This window comes from Humulus lupulus, chromosome 9, assembly GCF_963169125.1.
Source record: "Humulus lupulus chromosome 9, drHumLupu1.1, whole genome shotgun sequence".
Taxonomy (NCBI): Eukaryota; Viridiplantae; Streptophyta; class Magnoliopsida; order Rosales; family Cannabaceae; genus Humulus; species Humulus lupulus.
Window position 1 is genome coordinate 150,157,232 of NC_084801.1, and position 15,100 is coordinate 150,172,331.

General features: G+C 36.2%; 2 protein-coding genes across 3 annotated transcripts; both read left to right on the forward strand.

The window, feature by feature from the left end:
* The first annotated feature begins 7,575 nt into the window (after positions 1 to 7,575).
* On the forward strand, positions 7,576 to 9,658 carry LOC133800589 (ABC transporter C family member 3-like). Of its 2 annotated transcripts, none has more exons than XM_062238587.1 (3): positions 7,576 to 7,674; positions 9,045 to 9,423; positions 9,552 to 9,658. In XM_062238587.1, the coding sequence occupies exons 1-3, from the start codon at positions 7,614 to 7,616 to the stop codon at positions 9,562 to 9,564; spliced, it is 453 nt and encodes a 150-aa protein (XP_062094571.1). In that variant the 5' UTR covers positions 7,576 to 7,613; the 3' UTR covers positions 9,565 to 9,658. The 2 variants fall into 2 exon arrangements, 1 of the variants encoding a protein (XP_062094571.1); XR_009876538.1 differs by lacking the exon at positions 7,576 to 7,674 and adding an exon at positions 7,741 to 8,726 and having other exon boundaries at positions 8,853 to 9,423.
* A 1,195-nt stretch (positions 9,659 to 10,853) lies between these two features.
* LOC133800590 (ATP-dependent 6-phosphofructokinase 5, chloroplastic-like) lies at positions 10,854 to 14,767 on the forward strand. The gene is made up of 6 exons (XM_062238588.1): positions 10,854 to 10,947; positions 11,726 to 11,808; positions 11,910 to 11,932; positions 13,982 to 14,013; positions 14,110 to 14,184; positions 14,627 to 14,767. The coding sequence occupies exons 3-6, from the start codon at positions 11,920 to 11,922 to the stop codon at positions 14,741 to 14,743; spliced, it is 237 nt and encodes a 78-aa protein (XP_062094572.1). The 5' UTR covers positions 10,854 to 10,947; positions 11,726 to 11,808; positions 11,910 to 11,919; the 3' UTR covers positions 14,744 to 14,767.
* The last annotated feature ends 333 nt before the right edge of the window (positions 14,768 to 15,100 follow it).

Genomic DNA, 15,100 nt, shown 5'->3' on the forward strand with positions numbered 1-15,100 from the left:
GAACCCGAGTAAGTGCTCTGATAAGTTATTCCCGGATAGTAGTCGTGAATATTGGCCATTCAGTGAGAGTGCCTAGAGATACTAGGGGTTGCCATGTTTAAGTGAGGCTGAACACCCTAAGGGCAACTGCTCACCAGGATCACTGATTAACATAGAAGTCTCTATAAACCCATATAACTTCGATTACACTCTTGGATAAGTAGCGATGCCCTAGGTAACTTAATGGTTACCCTTGTGAGGGATTTACTCATGGATAAGCAGCGATACCCTTGGTAATGCGATAGTTACCCTTGATGGGGATATTTATTGGCTAGATCTTAGTATTGAGACTCGGTTCTCTCTTACAAATTAGCATTTATGCTGGAGGGCATGTTACGCCCGAATTGTTGGAAATTTTCAAGCGTTGGTCTTGAATTATAACGTTATATATTATATTTGCTTGCTCTGGGATTTTCTGAAAGCAGGGACTTATAGGTTTATATGAAATAGTTGTGACATATTATATTTGCCTGCTCTACGATTTTTCTGAGTACATGGATTTATCAGTTTATAGGAAATAGTTTGCCATTGGTTATTAGGCATGACCATAAGTTTGCCAGGACGCTTTTGCATTCTTGAAATTGATTTCTTAGGATTCGGATGGATCTAGAACCCTAATTTTGTGAGCCATTGTTATCAATGGGAAGTAACTTGGTCAGTGACCACCTGTCTTCTATGCGTGCCTTTTGTTTTAAAGTTGAACTTACTAGGAATTTTCACTTACCTAGTTGTTTCCTGTTGTAGGTAAGAACAAGGGCAAGGTAGAGCAGTGCGCACTGGAGTCTACCTTGTGAATGTACATGAGGACTGACCTTTTGCAAAGCTGTTTTGTTTTTGGAAATATTGTTTTATTTTCATAAACTAGGCACAGTTTACTCTTAATAAACTATGTTTGTATTAAATATAAAGTATGGCCATACGACTTTTAAATTTTTTTTTTTATTTATATACAGGTTTTTGAGAAATTTTGTTCCATGAAAACGTTTATGTTTCTGCATTATCGAGTCTTGAAAATCCAGGACGTTACATGATTAGCATGCCAGGAGGGCATAATTTTATATATGTGTGATTAACTTGTTAAATGCGTGACTATGTGGCATGCATAATATATATAATAAAATGAATATATTTAGATGCATGTTTATGAGTATTAAATATGCATGTGGGCCCATTCTTAATAATAAGGGCATACTTGTAATATTGGCTCGTGGCAGGCATTAATGTGATTATATGTGAGTAAATGATTGAGACCACATTATTATGTGGATATATTTGCATTATACGGCTCGAGGGGATCCTAGTGAGCGGATTGGTGGAATAGTAATATCAGGGATTAATACCCGGCTCGGGCGAGCCTAGGGGTATTTTGGGAAGTTAATGTATATTTGAGGTTTATTGTGTAACGAGTAGGTATTTCGAAATTATTTAAACATGTTGGGATTAAATGGGAATTGGTAGGACACCTTGAGGAAATAATGGGAATCAAGAAATGACCATTCTGCCCTTAGAGGCAATTAGGGGGCTGGGAAAAGCTTAAGGGAAATTTGGTCTTGTGGAGTTAAGGATATACTCAGTGCAAAGCTTAGGAAGAGGCAATAATTACTACAGCAAGACTGGCAGCTCTCCCTCTCCCTCCCACTCTCACTCACGATTTCTCTCTCTCTCTCTCTCAACTTTTCTTTTGCCTTAAAGTTAAGAAAATTCAAGGAACCAAAATTGAAGGATTTGAGCTGGAAACCAGGGGGAGTTTAAGCTAGGAACAACTAGGTGATCACTGAAGGTTGAGGCTTCAAATTGAGGTAAGAATTCTGTTTTGTTCTACTTGAATTTAGATTTGTTAGGCTGAATCTGTTTATGTTTCTAGCAAGGAATTATTGTGTGTTGAAGTGATGGGTTCAGTAGAATTTTTGGATGCTTTATGCTTAAGAAATGTGATTAAAAGTTCTAGACTCGTTTCTGAACTTGGTTTAGGTTTGGAAGTATAATATAGGTTGAATTTTAGAGGATTTGGCTGGGAAAAAATACTAGAGAACCCAAGGGATTCTGGGTTCACGGGGGGGCACCATGACCCAGTTCATGGGCATCGCAGCCTGTGTGCCCCAAATGCCTAGGACAGTTTGCTGATTTATAGGCATGCCATGACCTAAGGGTGCAAGTCACAGCCCGCCTCCCTCGAAATGCAGAGGCTGGGCCTCTGACTTGAGGAGCACTACGACCCCTAGGGCCGAGTCGCGGGTCGCCTAGACATTTTTATCCTAGGTTTGTCTTAAGGCTCAGGGAGGATTGGTGATCCAAAATTGAGCGCTCGGGATGATTTCTACTTCCAGGTTTAGGAGAAATTGACGTCCCTGAGGCTAGTATTTTAATCCAAAGCTTTTAAATGGTTTATAATCTTATTTTGATCCATTATCGCATTGTGACTAGGCTGTACTGAAAGGGCTCAAGGATTAGGGATCGTGCTCGGGGCTGCCATACGCTTGCTGCTCGGGATCCAAGGTAAGCAAACTGCACCATGTGGTTGTCATTGGGACTGAGATTCTTTGTAATTGAATATATGCATTTTGAGGGCTATATATCTGTTATGTGGAATATGAAAGTACGGCCTAAGGGTGTCGGGGATAATTATTAGCGCATTGGACACGGCTCGTCCTAAGCGAGCTGGGGTCAGCTAAATAAATAAAGGACTCTGTCTAAGCGAGTCGGGGTAAGCTAAATAAATAGAGGACTCTGTCTAAGCGAGTCGGGGTCAACTAAATAAGTAGAGGACTCAGCCTAAGCGAGCGAGTGTCAGCTAAATAAATAGAGGACTCGGCCTAAGTGAGTCGATGTCAGCTTAATAAACACAGGGCTTGGCATAAGGGAGCCAACCCTGAGCATTAGTATTACTTATTGAAATGTATGTATGAGAATACATGTTTACCGTTGTTTGGCTGAATGCTTGTACTCTGTTGAATAATTGAATTAATTGATTTGAAGTTTATAAATCGCTCGTGTGCTATATATGTTTGTTATTTTTAAGTTTTCTTGTTGAGCTTTGGCTCACGGGTGCTACGTGGTGCAGAGAAGGAAGTTGATAGCTGGACTAGCCATGAGTTGGAGAGCTTCAGGGGTAGTGTGTACATATGCAGCCTGCTTGATCGCCATGGTCGGGATAGCTTGGGAGAAACTAAGGTTAATCCATGTTTTTGCTGCTTAGGATGGCTAAATTGTATCTGTTTATCTTTTACAATCTGTAAACTGATTTTTGGGATCCCGCGTACAAACATTATATTTTAAATGAAAAAATAATCATTTTGTTGACCAAATCATTAACTACTTGTCCTTGACTTAGTTTTAATTACACATTTTAGTTCAAACGACTTGCTTAGCAGGTTATTCACTATTTTAAACACAATGTAACGATCTTGATAATCCAGGGCGTTACAACTTGGTATCAGAGCGGTCTAGGTTTAAGGGTTCCTGAAGACTGACTGGGCGTGTACACTCACCACTAAAGATAAGCTCGACTCATGGTTAGGTATCTAATGATATGATTATGTGCTTAATTTTTCAAATTGAACCTATATGCCTTATCTATGTGTTAGTATAGAGAAAGCATGATGTGTATGAGTATATTTGGTAGTAATGGAATTTGATAATTAATGCATGAGTAATATAGGTTAGTGTTTTGATATGTATATTGTGCGTGTGATTATTGTGATTGTTTGGACCTTCCCGTGGGACGATTTTAGATATGAACATTAGGGCTGAGGGATTTAATCGATGATTATAGACAGATTCACAATGTATGTACTCAAGATAGTTATTGTTCTTGGTATAGCTAGAATGGGGGTTGTAAATGATAGTTAGGGTTGGAACCCTCCATCTACCCCTGGAATTCGCAGCAGATGTTTGCTGGTATACGAGTACGGGTGCTAGATAAGGATGAGGAGATTAGATGGTTGAGACAGTGGGTCCCATTGGGGAATCGTTGTTTTCTATGTCCTGACAGTAAGGGCACCAATGTTGGTTCAACCTGAGGATGGAAACCGATAAGAGTTATCGTATGAACAACGTTAAAAGCAATATCCTCTATTTTTCGAGCAAGGTTTGGATTTGCTCAAGAACTGATCAATAAATGGGCGTGATCAACTCCGTCCTTTATGATATGAGAATGGTAGGTCATGATAGAGTAGTTGCGCCATGGATAAGCGGCGGGAGGATGCCTGGATGTGATGGGAAGTAGTACCCCAGACCCAGAATGTTGTCATGATGGGTTGGGAGGAATTCAGACAGTGACTGGATAGAAGAGACTACTGTGATGCAGTCTGGACTGTGAAGACTAATGAGTTTATGAACTCGGTTCAGAATGGTAAGACAATGACTGGGTATGTTAATGAATTTGGTGGGTTAGTCAATCCTCTTGGAGGTTTGGTACCAGTAGATGTAGCCCGGAAATAAAGTTATATTTAAGGACTGATAACCAAGATAACCAAGACCGTTACACTGTGTGTTTGAAATAGTGCAAGACTTGCTAATCAAGTCATTTAGCTTGAACCATGTATCTAATGACACAAAAGATTAGGTTAAACAGAATTTTTATTTATAAATGATTAAACTTTCTTAAAACGGATGTTTGTTACATGGGATCCCAAATCAGGGTTTAAATAACGTAAATACAAAACTCTTAATTATAGATAAATGACCAAGCCACTCTAATGGAAAAATATACATTTTAGGTTCCCGTTCCTGTACAAATCCTCGACCGTGGTGGCCGAGCAGCTGACAATGTACACCTTGCCCCCATAGCTCTCCAACCCATGGAAAACTTTCCTTACCTGCACCATGTAGCACCTGTGAGCCGAAGCCCAGCAAGAAAACATAATACCATAACATAACAGTATTCACAGCTAAACAATTCACAGAGCATAATCCAATAACCACAAAGCATTACTCAGTCCATTCAAGACAACACATTGGTAAATAACCAATAATCCAGCTCCAGATACTCATTAAGTCATAAACAATAATCCACAATAGATATTCTGCACATACATTCAGATTCAAGATACAGTCAATCATATATTGCACTCTTATCACATAATATTCAGGCCTGACGACGTAGGCCGCACCCTCTGTTTAACCCACTGACTCCGACCCGCTTAAATCGAGCTCAGTGCATAATAAGCTGTCCTCGGATACCAGTGTCCGAGCTGCGCCCTGTGTGCAAGTGTGGATTTCGGCACCCTTAGGCCGTTACCACATGTCCCCGTGGCATAACACCACCTCATGACATTCATACCATTATAGGGAACTCTTAGTCCCAACATATTCACATGGTGTATCACAATCACATAAAAATACATTCAAATATAGGGAACACTTAGTCCCATCCTATCCACATACACAGGTGCAGTTTTCTTACCTTGATTCGAAGTGCTTTAATTCGAAAGGACGACCCCCGAGCACGATCCATTCCCGAGCCCTAGCTTATTACCTAGTCACAACCAAGATAATGAATTCCATTAATATTCACATATAGGTTTCCATGTACAAAACTAACTTCTGGAATTCCAATTCCACCAAGCATGGTGGTGAAACCAAACCCGAGCACACTAGACCTCTTTCCCGTGCCTAAAACCTTTAAAAACTCATGTGTACAACCAAGGGCTGCGGCCCCTGAAGCTTAGCCATGACCCTTCCCCGAAACAGAACCAACACCCATGCTGAACCACACACGCGCCGCGGCCCTTGCCTTGGGCGCCGCAGCGCCCTCCCATGGCCGAGCCTTCTTGGCTCTTCTTCATCCTAGGGCCGCAACGCTCTAGAACAGAGCCGTGGCCCTTCCCTCTGAGTCCAGAATTTCCACCATTTCCAACCTCCAAACCTTACCCAAAATCATCCCAAAGCTCTCTACTTCAATATCAATCATTCCCAACACTTTTAAGACAAATCTAACATCATAATTCAACAGGAAACCCAATCTAAAACTCATTGCAATCCATGTTTCAATCTCTGAAACTCAAGAACATCAAACACCATAACCAACCATTCAATAATCAGATTTAAACTTCTAAATCATAAATTAAAGTTTACCTTTTCAGCTGAACCCCTTCTCTAAGCAGAATCCCAGCTAGTTCCCAAGTTTCAAGCTTCAATTCAACCTTAAACATCAAAATTACAATTATCTTACTACTCAGAAAACTCAGAGTTTCTAACCTCAAAAACACAGTTTGATTCTCACCTTGGCTTTGATTAAATGTTCCTTGGATAATCCTTGAGCTAAGCTTTTAAATCCCCACTGAAATCCTCTGAAATCCCAGCCTAAATCCTCCAAATTTTCCTCTGTTTTCCTTGTGTTTTTCTTAGTTTTCTTGAGAGAGAGGAGGGAGAGAGAATAAGATTCGGTCTAATATTTCTTACCACTAGCTTTTGTTTTAACTAAGTCTATCCTTTATCCCGTTAAGTTAATCCCGAGCCTCGGGGTGCCGGAAACGTCCCCGAGGGAAAAATGGTAAAATTCCCCAACATTCCCACCTAGACTTCCTAACCTCAAATATATCACCATATATTTATTTTCATAACCCGACAGTCTAAATAATTACCCGATACCTATAATATCCCTGACTTATCCAAAGTCAACTATTAAGCCCCGTTGTGACTTTCCCCGCTACCTGCTCCCTAGGATCGCCTCGTGCCGCTAATTACAAACGCACACACCTGTACACGCACATGTATTTATCCATCTATCCACATAATAATGTGGTCTCAACAATTTATCACACACATTCACATTTATTCCCTAACGGGCCAAGATTACCATCATTCCTTACCATCCAAACAGGGCTCGCATACTTATTCAATACCCATATTCACGCTTTCTTATCATTAATTCTCTTAACCTCCAATTATGCCCTCCCGGCACACTAATCAAGGCTCTTAAGCCTTATTAGTAATTTTGGGTCGTTACACTCCGTTTCCAGTCAGTCCTCCTCTGACCCGTCTACGCCTCTCCCTGCTTCGAAATCTTCCATTGATGCAATACCCACCATTAGAATCGACCAGTCCCTTCTGAACGATGACCCTTTTATGCTCTACGCCGTTTGCAAGGACCAGTTTGAGCTTGGAATTAAGTCCAAGCAACTTCCCTGTAAGCATCTCTACCATCCCTAGGAGGCACGATCTTATGTTTTTCGCTGGGAATGGTGGTACCGGCGGCGTTCAGGGCTCATTCTCTCCCAACCAGATTACAGAGATGGGGACAGAGACAGAGATGGGAGCGATCTCTAGTTGTCCAGTTGCGGGTAGAGCTCGTATAAATGGTGAAGATGGAGGGTTGAGTTTAAGTCCCGGGGTCATTGAGGAGGGCGATGTTGGCATTTCTGAAAATTTGAGGTCTGTACTATTTCTTTAGCTACTTGAAATTGGGTTTTGGAATCTTGATTTGTGTCTCAGTTATGATTATTGAAGAAAAGGGTAAATTAGATCTTGGAAAAGTCTTCAAGAAGGACTTTTATAAGACTCAATAAATGGAAGTTTACTTTGTTTTGTAGGAATTCAGTGGTTACCAGAGGGGTTTCTACGTTACCAGAGATATGGGGTGGTACATTTTCTCCTACTCAAATTTGGGCTCAGCTTCCATTTCTGGGTCTCCCTGTAAGTATTTCTATATAGATATATATTTATATATATATATATATAAATACAAATTTTTAAAGGAATTAAATTGAATGCAGAATCATTGTACTAATCTTGGACACGCTTTGGGCACAAATCTCCAATTTGTACAAGATTGCATTTTGTTTGAGTGTGAATCATTTGTGATTATGTACTTTTGTTTAATTGGGTAATTATTTGTTTTATCTTAGCCACCCTGAAATATGAACATGAATTATTTTATAATTTACTAGCTAGAATCAGATCGAACTGCAAATAAAGTTAACTGATGAACTATCAAGAACCATATCTTGTCAATTTGGTTTAGGCTCTCTATGGATCATGGTATAGGTATTTATATTAGTTTTTGAAGAGAAAACTATATATGTTATTCTAAGTAATGACCTACATATATAGCATAAAGCAATATAAGATTCTGTATAGTTATAGAGTTGTCCCTTGACTACTTTTTTTTTTTCAAGAGAAATATAGTTATTTTCCTCTTCTTGCTATATAGTTGTAAAACTTATATTATCTCATTTATCATATATATATATAGCAAAAAAATATAGTTGAAAATGATCAACGAGAAAGATACACATAATGATAGTGTTATATTATGCTTCAGTAAATGAGAATTATATACCTTGTTTGTGCCTATTTTGGTTAATTGTTTTGTCCTTGTCTTTGTTCTGCCCTTTGCTTTTCTGTTGTTTCTTTTAGAGATACTCACTGGAACAGTAAAATTGAGAATGCAAGGACCATGTAGTATTAACTGTCATTAATCAAGAAGATAGACATACATATATATAAAGATGCAAACAGCCGAAAGAAAGTGCTTTATTTTCAAATATAAGTTGGCCACTTCTCTGCTGCGGCTGCCAGTTTTTGGGGTGCAGTATAATTAGTATATGCATCTTCAGCTTCTTTTTCCTTCTAAGTTGACTTCTCAGGAAAATGAAATGGATATTCAAAGTAAAGCCATGAAGAACCTTTTGCACTTGTTCTTTGATCAAAAAGCTTGGCCCAACCAGACCCCAGCATAATATATAGTTTATACTCTATCTCTGTTTCTCTTTCTCTGTGTGTGTGTGTTAGTGTGTTTATTTGTCTAAGCTCACTCAGTTCGTTCCTTGTGACTTCTTTTCTTGCCCTGGGCTTGGCTTTGTCTGCAATAGAAAAAGGTGTGTCAAAGACATGATGCAGCACTAAATGAGAACAATAATTCACTGTTTATATTTCTCCTATTGTGTTTGCTTCAAAAAGAGTGGAAATTTTTTAAGAAGAGTTCAATCTCTCCTAGGCTAGGATATAATTTAAGAATATTATTTTTCACCACTTATATATAGTTTCGAATTATTTCTCTATAGGCTCTGCTAGCTTCCAATTCAATACATACACTCTCTTCCTTGTCTTGTTCCTTTCTCAAATCAATAAAATGGAAAAAGTTCTCGTCTTGAGCTTTAGACACGCAGAACTCTCGCATAAGATAGAAGAGAACATTTTGTTTGGTAAAGAGATGGACAGGGAAAAGTATGAGAGGGTTTTAGAAGCATGTTCCTTGAAGAAGGACCTGGAAATCCTTTCATTTGGTGATCAGACAGTCATTGGGGAAAGAGGGATTAATTTGAGCAGTGGACAAAAGCAGAGAATACAAATTGCACGCGCCTTATATCAAGATGCTGATATCTATCTATTTGATGATCCTTTCAGTGTTGTGGATGCTCACACAGGTCTCATCTCTTCAGGGTAATCAATTTATGTCAAAAAAAAAAAAATTACGTTGAATGAATAAGCAAAAGAGAAAATACCTTCTATGCATTTAAGATAATTCTTTTCTATTATTCTGAACCATCTACTTTTTTTCTTGATAACAGGAATGCATACTAGGCCTCTTGAGTTCAAAAACAATTATTTATGTCACTCATCAAATTGAATTCTTACCCACAACTGATCTTATACTAGTAAGTGAGTTGTATGCATTTCTTTGTGATATCATATCATCATAGAAAATTCATTGCTCTCTAATGCATATCTTCTTCTATCTAAATGATATTTTTTTACTTTTCTTGATACGAGAATTAACACTAACTATATTAGTAAATTAAGTAGAGTTACACTAAAGTTTGGTTTTCCTTTAAAGAATAAATGTGCATATTTTTTATAGAATATAATATATTCATAAAATATGCTCCAGACATCATCATGAATTTGTGTTTTTACCATTTAAGAAATTTACAAAATTTTCTTTTATCAGCTTCAATCATTATGAATATATTCTATCAAATTTTCTTGATATAATATCTACTTTAGTTTGTTTTGAATATATTCTTTGTTTTAAATTTGTGTTTTAAGTTTCTTTGGGTTTGAGTATGTTTTCTTGGCTTTGGGTTTAAATATAATAACCACAAGTATGTTTGTCAAGTTTGGCTTTATTTTTTCTTGTTTTCATGTTTTCCAAGCTGCTAGTGGTTATTGTTTAATATAGTAGATGACTGCTGGTCTATTTATTAGGCTCATGGGTGGAATATGTAGACTCGTGATTATTGATCACACAAGGGGTGTACTTTCTCTGCTGCCCTTGTTTTTACTCGAGTACTTCACCCTTTTGAAAGGTTAGTCTTTTGAGCAAGACTTATATAAACTTTGTAAGTATGCATATTTGTGATACAGAGAACATGCTTTTAAGCTCTTGTAATACTACTTTTTTTTAATGGAGCAAGGCATACTTCATGTAATTTTCATAATATATTTTACATATTCACCTACTACCCTTAATTCCCTTCATGATTTCCTCACTATTATTGTAAAATAATATTATATGCATGCACTTCATGAATCATGATATATACAAACTTATTAATTCAAATCATAAATCTCTACCTAGTAATGTCATCCCTTCCCAAGCTTATACTTCACAAGCTACCTTTTATGTTTAATACATGTATATATTATATATAGTGTCACATATGTATATACATATATATATTTATATAAATATATATGTATCCATTTTATTGATTTTGTTTTTGGTTCTCAATTAATTTAGGTAACATTTGTTTTTTTGTTGGGTCTCGTCTCCTAGTACCATATCTAGCACTCACAATCACATATATACTTATGGGGACTCATCTTTGCTTCGTATATTCACAATGTAACTAATTTATTGGTCTCCTTTTGGTGTATTTCAGGTATGGAAGTCAATCTCATGTTTGCACCATTTTGGCAAGGGGGCTTTGAATGCCTCAATTCAATCCTACTCTATATCTGAAGGTGAAAACTTTGAGACCCAATATACAATATCAGAGTATATGTAGCTTAAAATCTTTTACTCTAATTTAGTGCCTTCATTGTTTGTAGGATAAATCACTTTTATTTATCTTAATCCGCTCCTAGCTTTATGGCATCCCCTTTTTTCATATTAATTGTCTGTGTTTTTTTCACAGAATCGGTTGTTCAGTGCATTTTTTTCTTTTAACTTTTTGTTATTTTCATTTTAAGATATATTACGTGGCTTCTGAATTTACAGACACGCCTTGGTACTACTACAGCTTTTCTCTCTCTTTCTCTGGTACTCTGCTTAAAGAAGATTAGCTTTGTTGAAGGAAGGACCTTTTCCTTTTCTGATCTTTTATTTTAGATCAGATTTTTTGTTGGTCAATGCTCAAAAGGAGGAGACAATATTGATCATCAATATAAGCTCTTCTTTGAAACCATTGAATCTAAATCTACAAGATCATTTGTGGTAATAATCTCATTATGTTCTTTTTCTTAGTAAATTCTTTTCTCTATTTTTTTTCTCGTCAAATTCTATAAATGAATTATGGACTTGTACCGAATTTGATTTTGATCACAATTATGCTTAATCTATTTGATCAAATGCTTACATGAAAATTATGAGTAAGTCTTTTTTTTTTATCATTATGGCTCTTCATATATCTTTCTAGTTATGAAACTGGTAATTAATTTTGTATTTATGTATTTGTAGTTTTTGATATTTATTTATTTATCTAATATTATCTTTATTATTTATATTTTTGAAACAAATTAGAGAGTTGGGGTTTACTTGGTATAGTCCAAGGATCTAGAAAAGTTGCCTGAGGCTGATAGTTTGGACAATCACATTTCATTTCAGGTAAACACACCCAATTTTTGTTATAGAATTTTGAGCTTTTTTCTTTTCTTTTCTTTTCTGGGTCTATTATGTGTTAAAATGTCATGTAATATTTTTTTCCGTATGAGGATATGAATGCAATGCAGAGAAAAATTAAAAAGAGCATGTAAAAAATAGTATTGACTTAGATGACATGAAGTGCATGAAAAACCGTAAAGTGCATGAAAAAACAGTAAAAGATGACATGAATGGAACTATCATAGACTAAACCAACTCCTCTTTATTGACCCAAATGTTGTGTGAGACTTGTGAAAGTTTTAGTACCTATGTGTTCACTAGATGATGGAATATATTTCATTATTTTCATAGTTTTATCAAGCTCTCTAGACTAATTCAGCTTGTGTTTTCAAACTCGAGTAGCATGTATCCACAACATGTATACAAATAAACATATATTTATATACTCTGGCAAGCAAACAAGTATGTTAACATTCTCATATTTTAATAATAAATTTGTAGAGGTGCATTCAAATTAAAAATCACATATACATTATTTATCATATATTTACTATGTTTCTAATATTGAATCTACTAATTTTTTATGCATTGACAATATTATGTTTTTTGTTTCTCTTGCAGACTATGGGACTAGTAATGATATGAAAAAGGTTCTCGTTCACATAATTAAATAGTTGGGGATATTGTGTCAATGAACTTTTCTCATACACTTATTATGGCATTTATTGTCAATTGTTCAGGTTCCCTCTCCTCTTACAAAACATTTTCTCTGGTGGAACTTTTGCTTTTTCCTAGTACATAGTCAACTGAGCTATTTATTTATGTCTTGACAGAAACCAATGAAGAGAAACTCAGGTACATTGTCAATTAAGCTATCCTACTACTGTATACTCTGCCTTTTGGAATTGTTTTTTAATCTTTAATCCTTTTTGGGTTCTTTTTGTTAGTGACAGCAATGACTTAGTTTTTTGATACAAAGCTGAGATGAGTCACCTTATTAAGTCAATAAACCATGGATCAAGTAAGTTTTCTTTCTTTTATAAATATGATTGAATATGCAGATCTATTTTTATTTGAAAATAAATGTGCCTTCTGTTTTTTTTAACTTTGATTATAAATAGTTGAAATATGTGGGAAGTACAAGTTCTAGCTAACTAAACCCTTAGGTGAATCAACAAATTCTAGGTTTTGATTCTCATTTTAGTTGTTCTGTAACTTTTTTCTGAACTCAAGGGGTTGTCAACTCAGGACAAGTCACTATGTATATTTTCCTGTTCATTTATTATTATATATGTTTTGATTCACTTATATGTATGTGTAGGTTTGAATGTTGAAGTTGATTCACTATAACATATCTGTTGTGTATGTCTCGCAATGTGGTTATCTAGGCTATCAAAAAGTGGTTAAAACAGCTAGTGACCATAACTGTTTTAATAAGATTCCTCAAGTTCACTTATTATTGGAAAAGTTAGCTCTGATTTTGGTGTTTTAGTTTTGAATATTTAATGGAGAGTTACTAAGTTGTAGCAAGAAGTTGAAAATTGGATCATATTGTTTGGAGTAGAAATACATGTGTTTTAATGTTTTTTTTCTTTTCATGTAAACAGAAAATCATGGATTCCCTGTACTTTTTAGCTTAAGAAATTTGCTTGTCATGTCTCATTTTCTGTTTCTTGTGAACCTTTGTTATTGACACCGAGTTAGATGCATTTTTTACTGACTCAGGTCAAAAGAACACTAGAACAATTTACACCAGCTCAGTGGGACAAAGATGAGTGGCATCCCCTGCTTGGTCATTAGCGTTTCATTCAAGTTGTTAGTCTTTGTATCGTCTTCCTCACAGTAGAGCTCAACACCTTTTTTCTGAAGTTCTGTTTGTGGATTCCTCCTCGAAACCCCGTTATTGTGTATAGGTTGATATTGTGGTGGCTAATAGCAATTCCTACAATCCGCGAGTACAACTCATATCTTCAAGACATGTACACTACCCTCTTTCTCTATCTGACATAATCACTAGCAACACATCCTTTTCCTTTTCTTGAAATGAATTCATATACCCTCTTGGCCTACCATTTCCAGGGTTTTAACCTTTTCATAATCACTGTGTCCAGATTGTAGAAAACCAGCGAAAAAAGTCGGCGCATTCTGTTGGCATTCCTTAGCTATTTGCATAGTAGAGCTTCTCATTTGCATCAAGTTTGGACATGGTATGTTACTCTGCAACTATTATCAGTTTCTTTAGAGTTAATAATTTTGCAGACATACGATTCCTGACCTGAAAACATTTATTAATTTGATATCAGGAAAGAGGAATCAACATGCTTTTTGTGCTGGGTGGGAACGGAACTCATGCTGGGGCAAATGTAATTCACAAAGAGGTAGTTATGCGTGTATCTGTTTGCATTCCTGTGTTTCTTACCTCATAATCTGGCATGCATTCATAACTAAGGTCACTTTTGAACAGATTATTTAAAGCAGAAATCTTTTGGGATATAAATTGCTTTTGTACAAGTTGTTCTAAATTTGTAGATGTAATGTGCTGTCTCAAGAATTAAAAGTTGATGCATTCGTGATGACTTGAATTCATTTTGCTTTTATTTTAGGATTCATCACCATGTCTATATGTTCATGTTTTCATATAAATTAGAAAGCACTTTACTGCCATATAGATGACCGTGCCACTAGAATCATCTTATTGGATATGTTTAACTACTTTTACTTGATTGCTGCATTTGTAAGCTGTTTCCCTTTATCTTGCCTCGACCTTGCCTGCCATTTCTATTTAGGTCTCATGTCCTACTTTTCCTATTTTCATTTCAGTGCTGTAGAAGAGGGGTAAAGGTGGCTGTTGTTGGGGTCCCCAAAACTATAGACAATGATATTTTGCTAATGGACAAAACTTTTGGGTTTGACACTGTTGTTGATGAAGCACAATGAGCCATTAATTCAGCTTACATCGAGGTACAAATTTTCATTATATTTTGTGATTTGTTCGATTTCATTTTGATTGCTTAAGTTTCATGCATTATAATATCATTGTTAAAGAATTTAGTGGAAAAACAGTCTTTGTTAACTTCCCAATCCTTATTACAGGCACACAGTGCATACCATGGTATAGGAATTGTAAAGTAGATGGGTCGTAGCAGTGGATTTATTGCTATGCATGCATCCCTGGCTAGTGGACAAACCGATATATGCTTGATACCAGAGGTATTTGTGCGACTTACTAATTGGTTAGTTATTTTTTAGATTCTGTACTGATACTGGTTTTATACATTTAAGGCACCTTTCCAT